Source organism: Poecilia latipinna, unplaced genomic scaffold, assembly GCF_001443285.1.
Source record: "Poecilia latipinna isolate Pla-1442-1.1 unplaced genomic scaffold, P_latipinna-1.0 Scaffold51, whole genome shotgun sequence".
Taxonomy (NCBI): Eukaryota; Metazoa; Chordata; class Actinopteri; order Cyprinodontiformes; family Poeciliidae; genus Poecilia; species Poecilia latipinna.
Genome location: NW_015112667.1, coordinates 421,780 through 446,922, shown reverse-complemented (window position 1 = coordinate 446,922; position 25,143 = coordinate 421,780). Strand labels below are relative to the sequence as shown.

General features: G+C 38.4%; 2 protein-coding genes across 3 annotated transcripts in view; both read right to left on the bottom strand.

The window, feature by feature from the left end:
- The window catches only part of shoc2 (SHOC2 leucine rich repeat scaffold protein), a 22,729-nt gene extending 11,059 nt beyond the window's left edge, over positions 1 to 11,670 (bottom strand). The window contains exons 1-7 of the mRNA XM_015051404.1: positions 11,549 to 11,670; positions 4,430 to 5,510; positions 3,302 to 3,439; positions 3,041 to 3,171; positions 2,669 to 2,857; positions 1,243 to 1,365; positions 686 to 823 (exon numbers count right to left, since the gene is read on the bottom strand). Of these exons, the coding sequence (XP_014906890.1) occupies positions 686 to 823; positions 1,243 to 1,365; positions 2,669 to 2,857; positions 3,041 to 3,171; positions 3,302 to 3,439; positions 4,430 to 5,132 (1,422 nt within the window). The 5' untranslated portion in view covers positions 5,133 to 5,510; positions 11,549 to 11,670. The remainder of the gene's footprint in view (positions 1 to 685; positions 824 to 1,242; positions 1,366 to 2,668; positions 2,858 to 3,040; positions 3,172 to 3,301; positions 3,440 to 4,429; positions 5,511 to 11,548) is intronic.
- Positions 11,671 to 16,193: 4,523 nt separating this feature from the next.
- Positions 16,194 to 24,747, bottom strand: pdcd4b (programmed cell death 4b). 2 transcript variants are annotated; one of them, XM_015051391.1, is made up of 13 exons: positions 24,640 to 24,747; positions 24,094 to 24,199; positions 22,878 to 23,195; positions 21,138 to 21,232; positions 20,753 to 20,866; positions 20,432 to 20,653; positions 18,876 to 18,973; positions 18,173 to 18,287; positions 17,867 to 17,974; positions 17,665 to 17,775; positions 17,434 to 17,573; positions 17,276 to 17,329; positions 16,194 to 16,384 (listed from the first exon to the last, which is right to left on the bottom strand). In XM_015051391.1, exons 2-13 carry the CDS (start codon positions 24,134 to 24,136, stop codon positions 16,318 to 16,320), a joined length of 1,485 nt encoding a protein of 494 aa, XP_014906877.1. In that variant the 5' UTR covers positions 24,137 to 24,199; positions 24,640 to 24,747; the 3' UTR covers positions 16,194 to 16,317. The 2 variants fall into 2 exon arrangements, with proteins under 2 accessions (XP_014906877.1, XP_014906869.1); XM_015051383.1 differs by having other exon boundaries at positions 16,318 to 16,384; positions 24,650 to 24,673.
- Between the last annotated feature and the right edge of the window lie 396 nt (positions 24,748 to 25,143).

The following is a 25,143-nucleotide window of genomic DNA, read 5'->3' as shown; positions in this document are numbered from 1 at the left end:
GAGTCAAAAGGTCTTGAAACAATATTATTGTTTATCACAATAATTTTTTAGACAATTAATCGTCCATCAAAATTTGTTATCGTGACAGGGATATTCATATCCCTTAAAATGATTTTGATTGATGTGCTTACTCAATACCTTCACAGTCAGCAATATGCAAACATTTTACTTGATTTGTCTCTATTGTTAGCTGACCAGATTAATGTATTTGAAACACTACAAAGCACATTGAGAGGCCTGTCTTTAACGTCGCAGTCACAAAGAAAATTACAAACTATCTATATTAAAACGTGACTTGTGGAAGAGTTTAAACTGGAAAATGACTGAAACCAGACAGAAATGCCCTTCCAATGCATCAGTCGTGTAGTGTAGTCCAAACTGCTCCACATTTATTCTGGATCATGGCAACCAGCCTACACATACAGGCAGAGTCATGCAATTCTACCTTCAGTGAAAAACACAAGCAGCGCTGCAGCAGATGGTGTGACCCACACAGAGCTCTAAACTCAACACGCCAGCACCTTCAAAAACTGTGTTTTCAAGACACATCAAGTATTGATAGTCAACAATGTGCTGATTTGAATTGCTTTGTATTTAGTAGTGCTTACTTAGGAAGTAAGCCAAAAACTTACTGCAAAGAAAATGAAAAGAGGGTGAAAAAAAAGGGTAAATCTGGAAAGGTTACCTGTAAATCTTTAAGGTAAGCGATTTCATGTGGTAGACACTCTAGCTTGTTTTCCTCCAAGTCAAGTTCTCGTAACTTTCTCAAACTTCCAATACCGTGTGGTAGCTTCTTCAGAAGATTATTGGAAAGTATTAATACCTGGAAGACAAGGAAGGAAATTCAAATGGACGTTAGGTGACAGTCTGGAATACATTTCTATGATTATTACAAATGACTGTTAATCAAGAACGTTTTGAGGATAACTACAAATGCACACAACACATTTTGTTTGCATTTATTCTTCTTTCACATTACTTTCCTGCACCATTTTGTTAAATCACATAAAATCCATTGAAATCTGTGGTTGCAACATGAGAAATTAAGAAAATTTACATGACATTCTCTCCAGTTTTTTTTTATCTAAGCATCCTCTTGGAACCTAATGTTTACATGCGTATTTATGACTGATGCACCTGTTTTTTCTCAGGTGGATCAGCCTACCATACCAGCCCATAACCTCTTGATTATAGGCTGCATAATCTAAAGCCTACAGGACAAGTTTGAAGTTTCAGACGCACCTCTAGAGACATAAGCCCACAGATGTCTTCTGGGATTTTATTCAGCTGATTAGTGGCCAGGTTAAGTTCAACCATGCTAGTCCATGTACCGAAATCCAACGGCAGCGCCGTTAGCTGGTTATCCTGAGGGAGGAAAAGACATTTTGTTTATCACCCATACGAAATGCAAAAGAACAGCAGGGAAGAAGATGTGCAGACTCAAATATTTTAGCTGCTACTTGCAGCTAAAAGGAAATGCTTTCAAGTGAAATATTCTTTACAAAAATAAAACCACATGCAAAACATGTTAGTGTAATTTTCATACAATCTTCATTTTTATAGGTTAAAAAATGTTTCTTCTTCTTATAACGATCAAACAACTGTTAAATAAGTGTTTTTCCCCAAAATGCAAAAACTGTCAACCTTGAATTTTATCCAAAGTTTTTGAAGAATTATCTAAGAAGCTAATATAATTTACTTTGTTTAAAAGAGAAAAAGAAGTTGAACATGTCAAGAATATTAATTATTTTATCAATTTTGAGGGAATAGTACATCAAGCTAGGGCGCAATATTGCAGATCTTTTCCATCTCTGTGTATTTAGTCAATCTAAAAGGCTAAATTTAGAGCTAGATGATGGATATGGAAGCTCAATACTGCTGCTCTGAATTGAGCGTTTAGCAATCAGTAAATCACTGTACTGCACACACCAATATTAGGGTGCAACACTGCCCCCTAGTGTTTTGGAAAATGAAAAGAGAAGCTGCAATTACTGGATAAAGATGCAATATTCTCTATCAAAAAACTACATCAAAGTCTACTTTTATGTATTTATTTTATTAGTTTTTAGGCAATACTGGTAAAATAAAAGACAATATAAGTAGTCCAGTTATGAAAATGTAAATTTGAAATGAACAAATTGTAAACTACTAGTGTCAAAACAAGAAATATTGATTCAATATCTATGAAATGCTTCAGGTTTAGCGTCCTGTTGTAGTTAAAGGCTCTGAATGATGGAGACGTTTTTAATCAGATAAGAGGAAATTAAAATACACATTCAATTCTACGATTTTTACAAACTTCAATGTTGAAAAGCAAGAAAATTGAAGCTTAAAAAAAATGCAGTAATCCTGTTCATATAATTTAGGAGAACAATTAGCAGTCAGGTGCTGCTAACAGAATACACTCTAGTAAATGTAATAAAGTATAAAAGCAGGAATTTTAGAGGTCAGTTTTACTAAGTTCTACTGCGTGGAACCACAGAATTAATGTCTCTTTTTCTTGTAATCACTATAAGTAATAATGGCCATTCCTATTACCAAGAATGAGATATAAACATTGGAGAAAGTCTGTTACAAACTAATACTGCGACATCATTGACATTGTGTGTTTTTTTTTTTTTTTTAAAGTAAATCTCACAATTAAAGTTGCGGAGAAAGACACAGATACCTTCATGTTAAGCTTGCTCAACACTTTGGCCCTGGAGAAGATACCGAATGGGATCTTGTTGATACGGTTGTGCTCCATGTTCAGGGTGTAGATGGTGGAGAACTGGGAGGGTCCGCCCACAGGGTACGACTGGAAGCAGTTCCTCGCAAGTGTGAGACTCGTCAAATTTAGCAAACTCGACAGCAGGCCCTGCCATACAAGAACAAAGAAAAATTAGATGACGCAGCAGTAAAACTCAACAAAGTGATGAAGACACATAAGCAGCAGAGTACCTAAGGCTTTAATATATATCCATACATAGACATTTTCTTAGCACATTTGGAGCGACACTTTCATATTCATTGTAGGGGTACAAACCTCTACCTGTCTTACCTCTGGCAATACTGAAATGTTGTTGTTTTCGAGGTTAAGCTCCTCCAGCTCTCGACATTTGGCTAACGACTTAGGGATTGCTGATAATCGGTTATATCGCAGTCCTAAACGATTTATGCTTGCCAAATTGCCTGAAAAATCCAACAAATGCTTTATTAAGATTTGTACTTGTTAAAAAAAAAAAAAAAACAGTACATAGAATAAATTATATCTTGCATTGAATAAAGGCCTAAAATGTACCCAAGTGCCACAATTAATTACCTATAGTCTCTGGGAGGTCCAAGAGCTCGTTGTGCTGCAGGTCAAGGTTGGTTATTTGTGTGCAATTTCCAATCTCCTTTGGTAGATGTTCCAACTGATTATGGGCAACATCCAGAGTAATGAGGTTGCAGAGCTCCCCTGCAGAAAAATCCACAAGCATTTCAGACTGGGAGGTCGAATCAGACACTGCCAACAATACGACGACAAAAATCGCAATTACACAACAGAGTGTTAGGGATGATGTTAATTACAAGAAGACATAATGTTACGAGAATAAATTTGCACAACAGTAAATCTAAATGTTGTGACAATATAGTCATAATAATACAAGAATAAGGTCATAATATTACAAGGATTCCAAGTCATAATAATATGACAAAATGTCGTATGACAAAAAGTCATAATGTTTTGAGAAAAAAGTCGCAATAATACGAGAAAAAAAGAATCATGTGACAATAAAGTTGAAATAATGAGATTAAAAAGTTGTAATATTAGTAGAAGGAAGTAGTCATTTCATAACTCCTGCAGGAAAAATAATTCTTAAAAAATTAAAACGAGTAATGTTGAGCATCTTGTGAAGTTATACTTTGACATTGGTTTTATAAACAGAGCATTATTAATCTTTTAACACATCAGCAGCAAATGACAATCAGTAGCAGGACTTTGAAACGATTGTGCAAACTAGGAATTGTAGAATAGATGACTTTGTTGACAATTCTATTGAAGCTTTGCTCTCTTTAAGAACCTTTTTCTCATAATTGTACGACTTTCTTCCGGTAATATTGCGTCTTTGTTGCTAATATAATGACTACTTGTCGTAAAATTGAGTTTATTCTGTATTATTATGACTTAGGCTGGCCCTAATACACCATCATACAATTATGTTATCCAGATGCACAGGATAAAATCAACAACAAAAAACACTGCTGAATAATATAGCCAGTAAAATTCATGATAAAAACATTTTCATTTCATAATTCAATACTTTACTTCACTCAAATTGAGATTGTTGATCCTTTAAAAAAAAAATGAAGTCAAAATCTATGGCACACATTTCTACATAGTTTAAAGAGTCTGAAATCCAGAGGTTTTTTTCCCCCCCTGTCCTTTCCCATCGGTCACACCTACCTATTTCTGCTGGTAGCTGTTTAATCTTGTTCTCCCGGATGCTCAGCATGGTGAGCTTGGACAGGTTGCGGATGTCCTTCTCCACCGTGGTGATGCGGTTGAAGCGCAGGTACAGCGTGGTCAGAGACGTCAGCCGGTAGACGACGGGCGGTATCTCTCGGAGTTTGTTGTGCCGGAGGTCGAGCATCCGGAGCATCTTCAGCGAGTCCAGGGAGTCGGGCAGACTGGTCAGGGAGTTCTCGCTGAGGGCTAGAGTGACCAGCTCCGACAGACAGCCCAGCTCCGCCGGTAGGCTCTGCAGCTTGTTGCTGTATAAATAGAGTTCTGTCAACTGAGTCAACTCCTTAATAGCGGTGGGCAGCATGTGAATGGACCGCTTGGACAGGTCCAGCCTCGTAGAGTTCTCCTCCCGACATTTATTGAGCTCCTTGATGACCTCCGCATTGCTGGATTTCTTGCGTGTACCTGGTGCTGGGTTTGGCCGCTTTATCGTATTGTCAACGGAGAAGGCAACACCCGGCGTCGAGCTGCTCGTGTCCTTCTTTCCTTCTTTGGCATCTTTCCCTTTGGTCTTTGTTTCTTTGCCACCATCTTTGACTAAGCTGGATAAAGTCTTGGCCTCTTTTTCCCTTTCTTTACCCACCGGACCGCTTTTGGGGTCCTTTTCTTTTGAATCTTTGTCTTTGCCTAAAGTACTACTCATGTTGACGCTATCAGCACCCCAGCAGAGATGTGCATGGGACTCTCTCTCTTGCTAGGTTACTTATTAAGAAACAAAGGAACGCACACAGTCAAGGTAGCTCTCGAAATAAACATCCCCAGGCAGCCCGACACATTTATAATTACCCTCGGAATAACGGCCTCCAGACCCAAAGTTTTATTTTATTTTATTTTTTTCTGTCTTTTAGATGCTCCTTTGCTAAAGTGGAATGGGAGAAATTATCCTGCAAAGCAAGTGACCTGCGGCATCCACGGGACACATGCTTGAGTCTTTAAACCACACACAATCCCAGGTTCCTTAGTTTGAAGTTGCTTCAGGTTGCAGGACGCACCGACGATTGCTTAATCCCTCCGAAAAACACTGTTGGAGAAAAACATACACTGTGTTACTGCAATGCTGTTTTATAAACATCACTAACGTGTCAATTTCAACACAAATGTCTCTGTCTGATTGCTTATCCCTAACCTTTCTGGTAGATTTTACAGAAGCAAACCACTGCCTAAAATATGACCAGCTTCAACTGAACCCACAGCTGATATTATTTACCAGCTAAATATTCATCAAAAGATCTGCTGCTGACAACAATCAGCCCTACTTTGGGTTGTCTTATAAAAAACACTCACTGCACTAACAACACCCTTCAGTATGGCTGCCGTTACTGAGTGAAGTAAAAAAATAAAATAAAATTACAAAAATAATGTCATAATATTGGGGGAAAAAAACTTTTAATGAGAATAAAGCCATATGACAATACGTTAAAATAATACGAGTCATCATAAAATGAAAATAAACTCATAAAATTAAGAGAATAAAGTTGTAATAGTATGCGAAAAAGTCAGAACGTTAAAACAAAGTCATACGACAGCAAGTCAAAATAATACTAGAATAGTCATAATAATACGACAATAAATTCATATTACGATACATAATACAAGAAAAAGTCATTATCAGACTAAAGTCATAATATTACCAGAATAATAAAGTAATTTTATGACAACTCTTACACACAAAAAAAATTTTATACACTCAAATGAGCAATATTGAGCATCTTGTAAAGTTATACTTTGGTGCTGGTTTTAAATAGAACAAACTTAATATTTGAACACATCAGTAACAAATTATTATCAGTAGCAGGACTTTGAAACAATTGCACAAACCACTGTGTCCATTAGGAAGAAAGAATGACAAACTAGACGACCCAATCATTAAAAATACCTTTTTCTAGTACAACTTTCTTCTGGTAAGATTGTGTCTTTATTCGGTTAATATTATGAGTCCAGTCCAAATACTCCTAGTACTGGCCCGTTAAAGGTGTCTTTGTGGTCTCGTTTAAACGTGGAACTTTTCCACAATCAACATCTGAAAATGCCAGCAGTTTCCAGCAGTCTTGTGTAAATGTATCCTGAAACTGCCCAATACATTTGGTAAACCTTTTGAAATGTAAGTGGTGAGGGTTGGTCAGCGAGATTCCAGCTCCCTTAGAAAATTAGACGGGTGGAAAATGTCAGAAAATAAACTGTGGTAGTATGGGGTGCAAAATGATGTCACAAAACGAAAAGCAACAACACAAGCAGCTAAAACTGAAGATGATCACCAAACAGAAACAATCTCTTCAATTTTGTAGTCAACAGGATTTCTGTCTGTTTTATCTGCTGTTAGTAGCAAGGGTTTCCATGTGAGGAAGCAATTACGCTTTACTCCCTTTTAAATCCACAATACAATTAATTTTGTCATATATTCAACAAAATCCTGATAATACATCACCCACAATATAAAACTTCACTGAAAATGAATCTCCAGATCACTTAAGTTACATTAAATAGAACAAAAAAAAATTATTTTGGTTTTGTTTTAAATATGCAGATAAAAGACAAATTAAGACCTCTTTGGTTCTGGCCAAGAAAAACCAGCTTATTTCCAATCAACCAAACAATTTTACCAGGATTCTCTCTAAAGTGAGACAGAACGCATCCTTTTAGACATCTACATTACAAAAAAACAACAACAACAAAAAAAAAACAGTTTCTCTCTTTTGCTCTGTCTCCGTTTAGTCTCTCCTTTAGTCTGCTGCACCTTGATGGCTGAGTAAAGCTCTCCAGCACCAGAACCACCTAAGCTGTTGCAAAAAAATAAATAAATAAATAAACAAGAGAGAGAAACAGGTTTGGCCCATGATCTGAGCTAAGAGAAAAGGTTGAGACTGCTGAGAGTAATCTTTAGAAGAGGCCTTCAAAGCACAAAGTCCACACCACACTAGGTCATATGACCTTTTGGGTGAAAGAAATATCCTGTCGATAGATGTACCCCTTACATGGCAATACACAACACAGTGTATCCTGCAAAAACAATACATTAAAAAAAGGTCCATTGCTTTTGTTTTTTTCTTGTCATAAATAAACTCGGTGAACTCGAGAGTTGGCTGTTGGAAACATACCTGCGTGCGAAGTTATTAGTAACTTTAAGTGAGAATAACCAGGCCAGACCAAACGCTGCAACCATATAAACTTAGCTGTGCAAGCCACTTCCTTTTATGGTTGGAGTCTTGGTCTGTCTGTCCTTTTTCTTTAAACTTGTGGACTACTGTTTTGTCCAAGTAGCTAGTAAATGTCCTAAAAAGAAGATGGTACGTTAAAGCCAAAGGGCACAGCAGGAACGTCTCAATAATGTCTGGTACAGATATATATATTCAACAGCAAAATGTTAACGGGTGGAAACTTTTTTTTTTATCAATACAGCACAAATTCTTTTAATTGAATATGGAAAAAATAACAACAAAATCTAGAAACCAATCTAAAATAAACATACAGGGATATTTTATGATTACTGAAATGGGGTTCTGTTAAAAGGCTATAATTTTCTATGAATCCAAATTCATTTGACCTGAAACCAAACATTAGTCCCCACAGACGCCATGACCAGAGCGGACTCCTTTAGTCAGCCACAGTGGCCACAGTAATCCCAAAAATGCCAGTTTGGTAAAAAGCTGTTTCAGGTCATCACATTTGTGTCGGGCAAGTGAGGCATCAGTCTGCGCAGCAATAATGATCTTCCTGTGTCAAACGAGGAGAATGGAACAAGTAGAAGCATTTCTGGCCAGAGAAACAGTATGATGGCAGTTTCAGTAAATGCTATTGGATTTTGTTTTTTCCATAAGGCATTTACTCTGACCCGAAACACTCTACATGTTCTGCTCAGTGTTTGTTTCAGGTAGGACTCGCACGATTGATCAAATTAATCGTGATTAGTTGATTACTGAAAAGATTAATTGAATTAATTGTGATTAATTGGTCACTGAAATAATTGTCAGCTAATTTAGTAATTGAATAGTCGTTAACTGGAGTGCAAAGATACAAAAAGTGGCCATTTGCTAAAAGAACAACACAGTCCGGGCAGTAATCAAGCCAAACTTCTTCAATATACATTTTGCGTTTATTATGAAAACCCCATCCTTGTCTGTAAATCTGTTCAACTCAGAACTCCTCAAGTAGCATTTTTAGCTTCACTTGGTTCAAGTTCTATAAAGAACTAAACTATTAAACACCTTTTGCTAGCAATCTATTAATCCAAAAACTAATCGGCAGATCACCGATTAGACAGTATTTTCTAGCTGCAAATGCATCCTGTGCTACAAATTATCAAGTGTGCACTAAAGGAATGCTGTTCCTGCATTTTAGGTAATAAAATATTTTCTTGTTCAAATTAATTGAATTATTTGCTTATTCGCATCTTTAAAAATATTTCTAAATCAAATATTAATTGAGATTAAATGAAAAATTAGCAGAAGGTGCCAATTTTTGTATCCGATCGTCACAGTAAATGATAAAATATTTCATTAAAAATAATCATTAGCTACAGCCCCAGTTTCATATAGAAAGATTACCTCCATTTCCTCTGTCTGTTTTCTGTGTTAGGAACTATCCAACACAATCACAACATTGTAAAGGTTCTTTAAAAGAAGCATTTTGGAAATGTTACCATCTAAAGAACTACAAGAATTTTTTTAAGATGGCTAAAGTCAATGTTGGGATGGCAACTCTCAAACTTGCCATAAGTTCCAACAGCTATCCTCTTATGTTGGACCTTTAATAACAGATTTTGGATGTTTGAAAAGCTACCAAACTTGTTCAAGGGAGTACTTTTCCACAACAGGTCAAGAAAATCTTTTAAGTGTACTGAGGATAACCTCACATCAGCTTACTGCTGCTAAGCAAACATGGCCCAAATAGTGTTGACATTGCTTTAGCACCACCCCTAAGCATGAGTTTAGCGATTTAGCCATCAAATCTGAACAACAACATGACCCATGAAGAGGGCAAGGGATAATAACACCAAAAAATAAAAAATAAAATTAAAAATGAATGTACAACTTTGCTATGCTGAGTAGAAATGAGTTGCACAAAGTATTACAGAGACGTACAGATCAGACTTCTGCCTGGCCAATACCAATTTCTGATTTCCTATGATAATTTTCAGCAGATTCTGTGACAATGGTAGATTTGAATTACATTTAAAAAAAATTAAGAAATTACAGGATTCTACTAAAAAATGTTTCAAAGCAAATGTCCTTAAATATTTTTAAATTAACTTGCTAGTTGACAGGAGGATGGTGAAATCCCCTAGTTTATATCAAGTAGGATAATGGACTCAATTTTTTTTGTTAGCATATGACCCTCCGTTAACCAATCAGAACTGATCTGTAGCTAATTGATTGATCAATTATGTTCCCTTTAATCACAAAAGGGAAAAAACAGAATAGTATGGGTGGATCAGTAGGTATGTAAGAATAAAGTGGGGTTTTTTTGGCCAGAGATATTGAATGACGCCTTATGAACATTTAAATAATCCAGCAGTGACAAGACTTGCAGGCACTTATTTCTCATTATATGTAGGGAAAACCACTTAGTCGATGTAGATATCAGGCTTGGAGTCAAACACAGCTTTTCAAAGAAAAAAGGCTAATGTGCATCCATCAACACTACCGTAGAACCACCATAAAGGGCTACTTTGACTTCCCCACACACACTAATGAAGTTTCCATTAAGGATATCTTGGGCCCATCAGCTAATGTCAGTGCATTTAGAGAGAATTCAAACTCTGCTGGTATCCGTTTTACTGTCTTTGTGATCAGACGAGATGCGCACCAAAACAACATAAAAATGAAACAACGTAAACCTGGATTTACGTTAAACATGCCATGCAGACAATCTTGAGTGCGGCTATGTGTTACTGGATCTGGAGGTATGAAACCCCGAAATCCAACAGCACCCGCTGTCCATGAATGTCACAATCATACCAGAAATAATCAGGCCCCAGGAGAAAATAAGGAAAATAGAGGTGATGTGGCATCTGTTTCTATGAGCAACTCTTGGAAAAAGATTACCGACAAATCGGTAGCTACCAGGTCGAGAAGTCAAGTCGCCTTTAGAGATTAAATCATTTACCAAACAGGACAGCGAGGTAAAGATACTACAGTTGGCTGTGGGCTCACGGAAACAAGAGTAATAATTCGCTAAGAGCTATAATAATGCTACACGTTACGCTGTAATTCACCACACTCACTTAGCTGTGTTGTCAAACATACCATCTCATGAACAGACACGGGGAATCAACCATGATACATAGAAAACGACGAAAAAGAAATTAAATAAATGAGAAAAACTGCTATTACCAAAACCACTGACAACAAGGCAGGAAATAACAACAACTGAGCTAAACGTCAACGGCAAAGCAAACGTCAGTCCTGCCAAACCGCTAACCGTTAGCTGGCGTTAGCTAGCGAGCAATTTAGCCCAACCCGCCAGCTGGATTTCAACGACAACCTTCCTACACAGACGAACAGTAGAATCACACTCAGTGACAATATTACTCAAAAATACACATATATTCAAGTTACAACGAGTCTGAAACGTTAACCCTACACACTAAGTGGTTAGCCTGCTCTCGAGCTAAGCGGTTATTTAGCGTAGGCCCGAGCGGAGCGGCTGTCGGGCGCAGAGCGAGTTCGCCCGAGAGGGGAAATCTCTGCTACCGCCAGCTGTGAGCGCAGACAGCGGACACCCAAGCCGTAGAGCATCCGGTGGTACTAGCAGAGACACCGAATCCTAGCCCTCACCTATATGGCTATATGCGAACTAGCATCAACACTGTATTCGAGCACCGATTCCTTAAAGAAAATAAGTAGGAAGAAAAGAAAAAAAAAGAAAACACTCTGAAAAAACAGCGGCCATTCCGAAGCTGAACAAAAGAGTGCGCTCGTATTCGCCACCAAAAAAAATGACACATTAGCGCTAAACAGAGTTTCGTAAAAGGAAGGCGAGATTAGCACCTAACGAGAGTGGCCAAACTGAGCTGGAGGGATGAAAACGTTTATTGTTATTGTGGTAAAATAAGTGGTTTACCTTCAGAGGTGTGACTCCGCCATCCTAGCTGCTTCCTCCTCTTTTCCTACACTGCTGCTCAGCTCCCCTCCCTCCTCCCCCGATCACAGAACTGCGTCATCCTTACGCCGAACCAATGTTATCACGAGACCTTCAAATGCACCCAAATATTCAGCTTTTTAAAATAAAATACAGTTCTTATAACATTAATCAACATGGTTGTAAGAATGATGAGAATAAAAAGACTTGTGAAAAATTATATTACTGAACATAATGTTGACTTAATGTGTAGCAATAAGGAAAAGTTGCATTAGACTGTGGCAACTAATATGCTTACCACGCACAGGGTTTCCCCCAGAAAACTTGCTAAGCCCGGTGCTTGGGGTGCTAGGGCTGTCATCCAGCCGCCAGTCGAAAAATATTTAAAGTTGACAGGAAATTTGAAAATATAGTTGTGCATTATTGGAAGACTGGAAGATTAATGCCTAAACACCAACTATAAAGTGAAAAAAAAAACAAACAAAAAAAAACAAAGGCAACAATAAAAAAAATAAGATAAATTAACAATGCCAACCCTGGGGGCCCACCAGGCTTATAATACACTAAGGGAAACCCTAATGCAATATCTAAGAAATCTGAATCACTGTATCCAAATGAACATGTTTTCACGATCATGAGTGAAGTTGTATTTTATAAGATTTAATTTATTATTGAAAAACCTCAGTGCTCTTGGTGAAATTAAAATATGACTGAATATTTAAGAAAACAAAATTGAGGGGGTTTTTTTTCTTCAGGAAAATATATTTAGCGCATAATTTTTGGTGAACTATCAGTGTGTGGAATTATTGCACACCTACATTTTACCATCTCACGTGCTTGTTGTGATCTCTCAAAGTGAGAATAACAAATGAACACCATAAAATTGATGCATAAACATTTCTGACAAGGAAAGTGACCTATAGAGGCATCCTTTTTTCCAATAAGCACTCTTAAGCCTCCCAGACAGTGTCTAAGGAGATTCCTTTCTTAAATCTGTTTAAGAAGGAACCAAAAGTCCTTATAGGGGATAGGTCATTGTTTCATCTTTCACACCACTAGTTAGCCATGCACTGTAATACTTCATATATGTAGTGGAGCATTGCCTTGTATATTAAAAGATACCGACATCACATTTTCATCAACAAGCATGTCTGCTCCACAGGACAATTGTTTCCTGGTAGTCTTATGTTTGACTTCTCCAAGTTAACTTACATCTTTCAACACATTTCCAGCAATTCTGTTGATTTATTTATTTTTCTTTTTTGCAGCAAAGCATTTGCTGCTTCTGTGACATTTGCCATCCCTCTTAAAGATATATATATATATATATATATATATATATATATATATATATATATATATAAAATACATACATACAACTTTTTACTTTTCAAGCATTCAAATTTATTTATTTTTGTAATTAAACTTTGAAAACTAACCAGGTAAAAAAAAAACAACAACAACAATTCAGACCAAGGATGAAAATAAAGTAGCTGCTCCTACGCATTGAAAAAAATTCAATTGAGGTTGTTCCAAGATCAATCAACATCCCTCCTGGATGCTGGAAATAAATAAATTGGAAATTAATTAGTTAATTAATTGAATAATTATCTTTTTAATTAATTCAAAATAAGATGAATTGTATTTTTAATAATGTAAAGAGTGAAAGATTAACATTTGGTCAGCAGAACATCTAAAGTAGGCCAGTGGTAGAATCAACAGGTTTATTCTATGTTTGAAGTGAATTTATAACACATCAGTGCATGTTATTGGTTATTTTAATGCACATCCTAAAAGACAAAACCGACAAGATATAAAATATTGGAGATAATAGGCCAGTTGTCATTATCTAAGATTGAACAGATTATTCTGAACAGATTTCAAGAGAATTTAACAACAACAACCTTTTATGCTATGTTTTAAAACTAGGTGCAGGACTAATCTATAAATGTGTGTATTAAAGAAAATTGTTTGAATTAAAAAAAACAAAAACTGATCAATGGAAATTTTATGTAGACTTCCCATGTGGAAGTCTACATTCCACATGCTCTTACCCATTTCTTTTTTTGGTTGATCTTTCTTTGACTTGACACAGAGTGAGTGATTGTCTTGTTAACTGTATAAGCTGATGACGTGGCGATCCTCTCCTAATGCTAGTTACGCTGCCCAGTACGGCATTCTGTTTAAACCTAAAAACAGGGCTGTTACGATTCCCATAACTTTAGGGAGATCAAACGATAAACTTTATTATCTCTTCACATAGCACATCAAGCGTTAAACCTTTTTAAAACAGTGAAATACATGAGCCATATCATAACAAATGATTTATCTGACAATGATGATGTTTGCAGTAGTAACAGCGTACCAAGTTGGACATTGTAGATTTTTATTAAATGTTTGCCATTAATATTTTTTGTAGTATTTTGGCCCTGTTTTTGTGATTTAGCTCAATGTGTCTGCAGTGAACGTAAATGTAAATAATTTTACCAGCTGGTGGTGTCCATCTTCAAAATCAACATGTTGTTTTCACACAGAATTATCACCAGAGAAAGTGAGAAAAATCCAACTTTGATTCTTTACACAGATGGATACTAATACAGCAGGATCAGAGTCCTGCTGCGGGTTTCTGCAAACACAACTAAAGCGGTGATCACTAACTGCAAGAGGATCCTTAGTATCACTAATAGAAGCTGCAATGATTAACCTACAGAATCTGTGTTATGGACTGAATGCTTCTTGCAGAATCTTGCTCTTACAAACAGGCAAGCAAAGCACTGAGGCTTATCAGTGAAAACCAGTTTCTGAGGGATGTTGCAACATCGGCCTCTATGCGTTAAACCGAAGATAACACGCCCTTGCTCACCCTTAGACACAATACATTGAGATTAAAAGCTTGCAGAACAAGCAGGACAAAGGCGTGTTCTATTATTACTAGAAGCAGCAGTAGAAACATTATTAGCGTTAGTTTTATTAGAGAACAAAATGTAAAGAGGATTATATTTATTTGCATTTACTGGACCGTTTTTTCGTTACATAATCTGTCTAACAAAGTACAACTGTGCCGTTTTAACCTTTCAGTTTAGCTTCAATTCTCCGAGCCGCCTGTAGGTGCTGCTAAAGCGCCGTGTTAATGAAGTCAACGCAGAAGAACGTCACGTGATTCTGCGGACGCGTTGGCCTGGCAACTGCAGCAAACCTTTATCTGGTGCTTAAAGGTAAGAATGAGGAAAAAAAATACAATAACGTATTTAAACATGCGCTGATAATGTTTTCTAAGCTCGATTAGACAGTCAGCTAAACCTCGCAAGGAGCTTCTTTAAAGATAAAATGTCCCTTAACGTATCCAGGCCCAAGTAAATGCACTGTCGCTAACATGCTACATGGGATTAGCGTTGTGCTAATTCTCAATAATTCACGTCTGTGGTTAAACGTGATAGGTTCGAGAAATGTTCGAACTGTTTTTCTTCTCAAATGTGCCATTGAAATATTTATATGTACATAAAAATGTTTAAGAAAAGTAAACGTGGAAGGGTTTATATGCTTACACACGTCAGCTTTTATCACTACAGCTATATATAAATGTGACGTGTATGTGAATTAGTGATGAATTGATCATTTTGAGTCCGCTAGATAACAGACATGTTTTAAATATAAAAAAATAAATAATTTTTTCTTACCTTTCAGCACGCGCCCACAAGACACAGCGATGCCCGAGGTCAAGTCAATATTGAGAGAAGTTCTGCCTAAGCAAGGTTTGCATCGCAGCCGCTTGCTATCTGAACAGCACTAGTTACAAAAGCTTGTTTGTGGATTCTCCGTATGACTTGTGGACTGTTGAGACATCTGCAAACCTTTGCAAACTAGTCAAAAGATTCCTCTGTACTCCCTTCTTATCAGTATCTGCGCTCAGTTATGGTATTTGGACTAGAAATAGAAATATTTGCAAAATTATTCGTACCCTCTTTACTCCCTCATGATTTGCCAAGTTATGATAAACCTCATTGGGTTTTATTGGGATTTTCTGTGATCCAGGAAGACAATGACTGTCTATAGCTATGAGGCTAAAGGAAAATACAAGCTTTTCTAAATTGTTTGCAAATAACAATGTGAAAAAGCTAATCTTTTTCTTCTTTTACCAAAAATTTCACAAAAAAAAAAAAGGTGGGGGTTTGTTTCCACTGAAAGTTAAACCTCTACCGCAGTCACAAATATTTTGCAGCCTCTTACAGGCTAACCTGTGTTAATTCCATCCATCTTCCCATGAAGATTAAATTGTTTTGTTCTCAGACTAGTCAAGTGTATAGTGTGTGAGACATTTCATAACATAGATTCTGTTATATTTTACTTTATATTTTCCCTGCTGTAGAATGTTGATACCATCATAAGTGACCATCAATAACAGTAATAAATGACATGTAATAGTGAATTGAATTGCGTTGATCGATCACATAAAATCACAATAAAATAGCATGAAAATGTTTGGACATTCTGGGTTGCCGTGTCTATAATGAACACAATAAGTGAGGAACTTCTATGACTTTTCAGAATAAAGCATAGAGCAAACATGTGAAATGGATGTTTAGCAACTAAATAATAAATCCAGGTTATTTTTCAGGGGCTTTTTTTTTTTTTGCTGCATCTACAGGACAGCTCTACATGGAAGATGTCCCAACCATGGTCCTGTGTAAGCCAAAGCTGCTCCCACTCAAATCAGTCACCCTGGAGAAACTGGAGAAGATGCAGATGGAGGCTCAAGAGGCCGTCAAGCAGCAGGAACTGGCAATGAAGGAGCAAGGACAGCAGATGCCCAGTTGAGGACTTGAAACCACACACACACACAAAAAAAAACAAAAAAACACAACTTTGATAAAGAGCACAAGTCCAATGATTCAAACATTGGCGAGAAAGTATTTTTGTAATCAGTGGTACAAACTTAAGTTATACTTTTTTTTTGGTAAGTGAGCAGACGCTTTAAGAAAGCTGCAGACTCATAAGTTTGTTGGTAACGGCAGCTTATCTGAGGAATTGTGCAACATGTAGTGATTATTTTAATAGTGACAATAATAGGAAAAAAAAACAAATATTTCATAATTATTTAATCAATAAAAGAAATTTTGCCATAAGTTGCTGCCCAAGTACAAAAATAAACCATTATGATAAGTTATCTGATGGATGTTTTTTGTTTTGATGTGTTCTAGCACAGTGTAGAAGTGAAGCACAGCATGCAAAGACAGCAGCCAGTTTTACACCCGTTATGACATTAAACTAACACCCTCCCTTTATTTATTTATTTTTTCTTTATTTCTTCCACAGATTCATAAAGCTCTTATCACAAATTAGTTATCTTGGTACAAACACTGCTTTTGGAAAACAAAAGGAGTAGCAGTAAAACAGAAAAGAAAAAAATAAACTGTACAAAACAACATGGAATGACTGACACTGAGAGGTGTGGCACTTTAAGGGATAGCTTATGTAAATGTTTGTATAGAAACACTTTGAAGTAAAGTGGTCTACTTCAGTTTAAATCAAAAGTGCAGCTTTTCTTTTTTTTTTTCTTTTTTTTTTACCCAGAATTATACCGTTGGAAGGGAGAACATTTTACTTCACATTTAAAAAAAAAAAAAAAAAAAATGCAAGTAAAAAGGTAAGTTTTTTTTTTCTTCCACTTCTTTTCAGGTATTCTGGCTCAGTAACAGGCCTAATCAGTACCGTTCAAATTTCACAACTCCGCTGTCTCCCTCGCTGACGAACCTCTTTCGGTTCCTGACAAACAGATCACAGAGAGCGACGATGAGCACAGCAGGAACAAAAAAAAAAAACACTGTCGGATCTCTGCAGACATTTGTGTGAAATTAAAAAGCACTCACCGGTGCGGACACTGATCTCTTAATTTGACACCAATGACTCCCATGTGAAAGCTCTTCTCCACAAATTGCTCCAGGATAAAATACGCAAGAGGAACATCGATGTTTATCTCATCAATGTCCATGTAAACTCGTTCATAGCCCTGGAAGAGAAAAGAAATTTAAAAAAATCATCTTCAGGATTGAGTGAGTTTCACTTGCAGTGCCCGATTCAAACAGCAGGTGGCTCCCTACCCTTCGCATTTGGTCCTCAGTGATGATGGAAGACAGAGAGAGTGACTTGAGTAGCTGCAGCACCATTTTGAATGTTTTCTCCCCTCGGGACTCCAATACCATCACGATGGCCTGCCGAAAGCGCCACAGGTTTTCAGAAAAACGCAACTGAAAATACGCAGCAGCTGCTACAGCAGGGAGACGGACGAGGAGCCGCGCGTACCTCGTAGACAAACTCGTGGTGGAAATGCGGGACCTCCAGGTCTCGAAGGCATCTCTCTGCCTCTTTGCCGTCTCCAGACAGGATGTACTCCTTCAGCAGCAGGTTCATCTGAAAATGGAAGATCCAGAATGAAATTTATTCAGCTTTAGCTAAATATGATTTATGTTTTGGTTGCATAAAAGCCTGTAATTGTGATACTGTATTTCAATAAATGTCAAATGTTTCCAAGGGCAATCTTCACTTTACTGGAAAGTGAAGACTACACTTCTCTGTCTAGTGAAGTGCAATCACTAGATTGTACTCTACCTCTTTGATGAGTTGTATGACGGGTCGCTGGCCTCCGCCCGTCCCCCAGTGGTTGTCGATGCGAAGGCCGCCCATACTCATCTTCAGCAGCACGGCTGCTCGATCTAGCGCCGCTCTGCAGATTCGATAAAGCAAGTCGATTTGTGTGGTTTGCAGGAATTTCCATAATTCAGGTCAATCGAGTCTCTTCAAATGTTTCTACTAATATTTTATTAACTGGAACTCAGTTCGGATACTTTTGGAAGTGGCTACGCTTGGATCCCGAGCCATGTCCCGATTCTTGGAAAAGACCAGTTTCACACTGCCAGCCTAACTTTTTAAACTCAGAAGTGACAATCTTTGGACGTGAGGGTGTATTAACTGATACTTCAAACTGACAGGATAAAAACACTTGAAAGTTTCTGAACTAAATATTTATTCATATCCATGTTTAGGCTCATAAAAACATATCCACCAATCCATCAAACTGTCTCAGTCGCAAAACTGTACATTTTTACACATCTATACTGCAGTTTGCTCAGCTATTTGCTCAACAATCGTTTTTGATGCACTTAATCTTACTTAACAATTTAAATAACCCATTACGAGTGTCAATTTTTAGCTAGTCCAACTGAAAATCTGCTAAGTTAAGTTGCATTTCCAGCATGGAGTAGTAAACAGACAATAGAAAACAAGTACAAGTGCTTCCATAAACGTTGCGTACCTTGCATGTTCACAGTCAACTTTGCCTTTGTAGCCGTCGATGTAGCTTTTGGACAGTATCTGGTCGCTAACAGCCCGAGCGATGAACTGGCCGACCAACTGAAAGGAGAACATAAATGAGGAGAATGTAAATTTTAACATCGTTAAACAGCGCTAGATTTGTGCAATAAAAATTGCAACATTTCTTTCTTGAAACGTTTTTTCTCTCCAGTATATTACAGAATTTGTGCAGGTTTCACTGACTCAAATTTAAGACCTACACGTCCACAGAAATGCGCAAACTTCATCCACAAAAACGGCAATAAATTTGCACTGACGGATGCAAAAAAATAAAAATAAAAATTGCGTCTTTGTTTACAGCAGCGTGGGCCGCACGGTTTTGGGAAAGGAAAGAGCCGGCTCTGCTGTTTTGGCCTCCACAAAGCATGCGCTCATCGTTTCTCTGACAGGAAAATTAGCATAATTTTCCTGTCCCTTCTGAAGTTGCCATTGTAGGCAGCTACATTACAACGCGGCGCAGTGGCCAGACCGAGGCGCGTGCAAAACTGAGAGAACCCTCGAGTGAAAGTGCGGTGTATGCAGAGGTGTGGGGGAAGGGCAGAGTCATAAAGCCCCACCGAACCCACCCAGGGGCAAGAGACGGAGAGAGAGAGAGCAGATGACTGGTCAGATAAATCAGACCGTGTAAGGAGGGGAGTGGGCCATGTTTTTTTTTGTTTTGTTTTTTTTTTGCTGAGTTTGCATTTTACAAGAAACGATAGACAATGGCAAAGGATTTCATGTGTGCGCAGACTGAAAAGGAAAGAGCTCACAGACGCACAGTGGCTCTTCTCTCGCAAGCCAACAGATAAAAACCGCAGCGTTATTCCCCTCTGCCAAACCACCAGCAGAGGTAAAACTCCTCCTTCAGAAACGAAACCAGCAACCTTGAAAAGAGCGTATTGTGTAACATGGGATGGACATAAAGTAGTAATAGTCACCAAACAATTATTAACCCAACATGGCTTGCTGCAAACTGTGAACTCAATTTGTACGGCTGTCTTTTGTGCACCGCCACATATGAGTCGGTTGCTTCAGAGGGCTGCTTACGCCTGTCGCAATTAATCGATTAATTGAATGATAAATTAAAAATTCAATTCAGATGAATAATATTCTCTGAAAGGCAATTTTTTCCACAGAGATGTCAGAATCCATTTTATTTGTGGTTTCGGTTTGTGTGTGGCGTTCACCGTTTTAGTTGCATTTTGTTTTGGATATTTAAAACATCTTCCAGTTCCAGTGTGACGTGTTCTGTACATAATTAAATGCGTTTTGGTCTCTGAGGAAGCAAACTTCCATTATTATGAAATTGTCAATATATTACTTAAAATTGTTTATATTTCTGGGACAAAGTATCGTCCAGCAAAATGTGTCATCATGGCTGTGGATGATCTCTATTAACTAAACCCTGCTTGAAACTTCACTAAAAACACACACACACACACACACATTTTCAAAAAGCAAACAACGTCAACCCTAGCCAACACACGCTTCAGGTCGGAGGTTTTGGAAACTCACTTGAGGCGCTCCAGGTGTGTCCAGGACCAGATCCGGCAGATCTCTGAGCAGCTTGTCGAAAGAGGACTCCATGTCGCTGTGGGAGAGAACGCTTCCGCACAGGTCCACCAGCAGCCTGGAGGTGAGCTCCCGCTGGCTGGCCTTGGCCTCCAGGGCCAGAGACACGGCGAGCGACGGGACCTCGCTGCGCATGGGGCCCAGGTTCAGGTCCGCAAGCAGTTCCTGACACAAACGGGAAAAGAAATTTAGTTTGAGCTACTCTCTCAAGGCAGCAAAAGAAAACACGGTGGAAGGATGCCTTCTATATGTTGGAGCCCTTACCGCTACTTCATTCGTATCTCCGTGTTCAAAGTACTCTTGAACTATGGGGGTGACCGTCTTCTCAAAGTCCCTCTCATCCAGCGGAGGCACCACAGTCTCGTACACACAGTTTTCCTGTTGAAAAAGAAAAGAACAATTATTTTCCATTTTCTTGTGTTAGCAGGACAGATGCCAAATCTACACCACAAACTTCAAAATTTTACCTTTAAACCTGTTAACAACTAAATAACTGGATAATTTTAGCTCGTGTTGCTTGTGAGCAGAACAGCAAAAACAGATAGTATTTTACAAAGTAAACACTTCCAAAACCCTGCCGTTTTGAAGCGTAGATCAAATCCGAGTGAATACGCCGCTAAACGATTGTCCTAAATGCAAATGTAATTACCTGATCTTCGTCAAAGTTGGGGTCTTTCTTGTCCACCTCCACCGGTTCGTAGACTTCACCCGATCTTCCCCACACGCCCTTTCCTCCTGCTCCACCTGCAGGTAAAAGGTCAGAGATAAAGTTACTGCCCTGATATATGCTCATGTTAACTCAACATGGGGGAAATAAATAAAAAAGGTGCGAAACTGCAGCTTTAGTGTCTTGCGCACGGTCGTCAGCGGAAACATGAGCCGAAACATTTTCCGCAGGTTCCACCAGCACAAATTTAAGACTTTAAGACCAGCGACAACAAAATTTAAGACCCTAGCTAGCTAGGGTATATTAGCAGCTAGTTAGCACTAGCCACAACCACACATATTTCCAATCGAGTTCAGTACTGTACATAAAAGACAAAAACAAGCATCATTGCAGTTGCTGCCAACATGGAGGTCAGGCTACATATTTAGTGTAGGCATAAACAAACACACAAAGAACAATTAAAGGGTGAGCCCCCAGCAGATTGCAGACAGTTTAAGAACACCAAAGCAGCTTGAAAACATCCTTTAAACCCCCCATCAGTTCCACCCACTTTGTGGGTAGAGCACTATATTTAGCTCATCCCACATTAGTTGAGAATCCGTCCCACTTCTGTGTTAAAACGGCTTGCTTTCTCGTCTGTTTTACTAAAAAAAAAAAAGAAGGCAAGAAAGCAGCACGCCCACACTAAATGTCTCTCACCTCAACTAAAATGCAATACAGATCAAATGCAGAACAGCCCAGAGCTCAAATTGCACGGCTTCGCTGATGCGAGAGAACTGTTGTGTAACCAAGACAGGACAGACTCGGTGCCAAGAAAAACTGGACATACCCCTTTAGTCTGCGGCCCATGGGAAGAAGGCAAGTGGGCAAACCCAACTGCAGTCTGAAGGAGAGGCTAGATGAGTTGCATCACTAAAGAGAGGCAAAACGTTTTGCTCTGAGCAAGAGGTTGTCTCTCTTTAGCAACTCATTTAGATGTGCTAGGATGACAGTAATTCATGTTTTTATTTATTTTTTGCCAAACATACTCAGGTAGAAATTGTAGACTAATAAATTCTGCAGGTTCCAATCAGAAAAACATAAAGCTGATGCTACACGACACAAAATCATAAGTATTTTTGGTCTAGTTTCTAGCACAAATATCTTAGTAAACTTGAAATAAGACAAAAACTAACAAGTAGCTTTTCAGCAAGATATAAGAGCGCATATCAAGTCAAAAATTCCTTTATACTGATGAAAAAAATCTGCCACGTTACAGATTATAATATGCCTCGTTAGACTGGCACATTATTTCATATATAACTAGCATTGTTTTCATCCATTTTAATGAATTATTGACTTAAAACGAGCTCCTCTGTTGTACTGAAAAGTTACTTGTCAGTTAGTTTTGTCTTATTTCAAGCACACTGAGAAATTTGCACTAGAAACTAGACTAAAAATACTTGGTAAGGTTTTGTGTTTTTTGCAGTGATGCTGGCTGGGTTCTGCATCAGACCTGCAGCGGAAAATTCCAGAAAGGCTCGGATGCACGCGGGACACGAAAGGAGGCTCACTTTAAGGATTTGAGCCGCTCGAGATCAACCGGCTAATTGGTTTATGGATCGGCACTGGAAGGGCTACCGCACGAAGCAGTGAGTCCCTCCGACCCACTGGGAGAGGTGGATTCCTGACGGAGCCGAAAGCACAGACAGAAGAAATATTGAGGAAGCGTCGTCATGTCACCTTTTTTCGGCAGGCCTCTGCCCTTCCCCATGCGGGACTTTCGGTCGAGCAGCTTGCTCTTGGGACTCGTCGGCGCCATGGAGGTTCCCCTCACCACTTCCCCGTTGTCACTGAGGGAGTCCCCCCTGCCCGAGTCCCTGGAGGAGTTTTTCCGCAGCCTCCGCTTGGCCTTTGCCTTCAGGCGAGCCTCGTGGATGTTGTTGCTGGACGAAGACACCCAGTTACCGTTGATCTCGTTAATGGCGTTCTTGTTGGAGACGCCGGATCCCCCATTGTCTTCCTCGGCAGAAATGAAGGAGTCGCTGAGGTCCCCGGCCTCTGTTAAGACACAGAAGAACGAGTCGGTGTGCGTTTGTTACCATCAGTCGGTGCTTTCATGCCGCACAAAGACAGTTTTCCATTTGCCTTTTTAGATTTCTACCTGAAAACATGTCCGGAATAATATTTGATGTTGACGTTTTGACCCAACAAAACTAGAAGGTGAAAGATTATTTCGTTCCAAATCAAAAGTACTTAATGTTTTAATCTATATACCGGAAATCAACATATTGGACAAATGAGCACAAACTCAAGTTGCTACTATTTGTGATATAATCAGTTATAATAATAAATAAATTTTCTGAAATTGACACAGTAAAACACAGATTAATAATTATATTGAAAACCGAACAAGTTTGATTTTTAAAATTCTATAAATGGTGTATTTGCAGAATATTCTCCCACTGTTTTTAAATGGTGAAAAATGTCAGTTTCTATAGTAACAAATATGACCTTTTGGCTGACATCTTAACTGTCATCTGCTTCAATCTCTAAAAAAAAAATCTAAGCATTCTTCAAAAATGCTGTTTATTTAACGCTTTATTGCTACATCTAAAAATAACAAATTATGCATTTGTTGATATTTCGGTTGACGGCCGTTTAGAAATGACAGCTTTTTAGACGCCATCTTAATTTTTTTCAATTGCTCTTTCAAATTAAATCGTTTGATCAGACCCGCACTTCATTTGAACATCTCTGAAAATAACTACATCGCATTTAGGTTAAATTAGTTTATTTGCTATGCTCTCAGCTACAAAAATGCGGGTAGAAAAACTGACTCAATTCAGGGTGTAGTGAGAGGAAACACGAAAATCACCCACTTCCACATAGAAAAAAAAAAGTCCCACTACCCTATATCGGTCCCAGCTGATTAAGCGTTTGAAGTTTTCACACTTACCAACAGGGTTTGCGTTCAGCCAAGCCTCGCAGTCAGCTGCCATAGTTTACAGTAGAAAAGAGCCTTTGCAGCGGAACCGTGCAAAAACAAGAATCACCGAAGATAACTGCAAAAAAAGGGAGGAAAAATAACTGAAAAATTACATATTTGGCTGCAGACGTGTAGCGATGGTTTGCCCAGACATGTCGCAACACCACCCCGTCACCCCCCCTCAACCATTTTCATTCAAAGACGTACTGTTGACAAACAATGGCTAACGCGGTTTAAAACGATAATGTTAATATTGTAATCCATTTCCCTGGTGTTTATTTGACGGAAACAGGGCGACTCATTCCATATAACTACAAAATGCAGTACACATCAAGAGTAACCGTTCTCTTGCGTCGTTAACTTATCTTACCTCGATGCCCACACGTTAGTGAAAGATAACATCTAACGGTCAGCAGCTAAATGAACGAAGCCATTAGCTAACAATGTCGAAGTTTTAAATGTACAAATGTGCCCACTCAAATGTCTTACTCAATAACAAGATTGCAAGACACCTACCGTTTCGCACCTTGAAGCTTTAAACTCTGACGCGAACGCTGTTGTTTTTGTTTCGCTTACCCAGCAACGCAGTCACTTAAGGCTTGTGTTTTTCTCATCTGATTGGTCCAGAGGAGGGGGCTGTTTCAGGAGAGCCAATCAGAGCACAACAGAGAATTTCCTTCTAGAAAGTTCCATGTAGATCCATGAGGTCGTGTTGACTGTGAAGTGCTGCCCCCTGTCGTACAGCAGGGTATGTACGTTGTATCTTGGATATGGATGTCACCGTTTAATACAGATACTAAATCCATATTTTTGCATAGAAAATAGTGATATAAATAGCTATGCTACTAATAAAACTTTTTTTAAATGCAAAATGGGGTTACAAGCACAAACAACCCGATATCAGGCAATAATAGACAGAACAATACACAAATTATTCACATATGTATTTTTTTGAATAAATATAACATAATTCAAAGCAACCTCTAATCAGTGTAAACCTGCAGACTTAAAGACATTAAG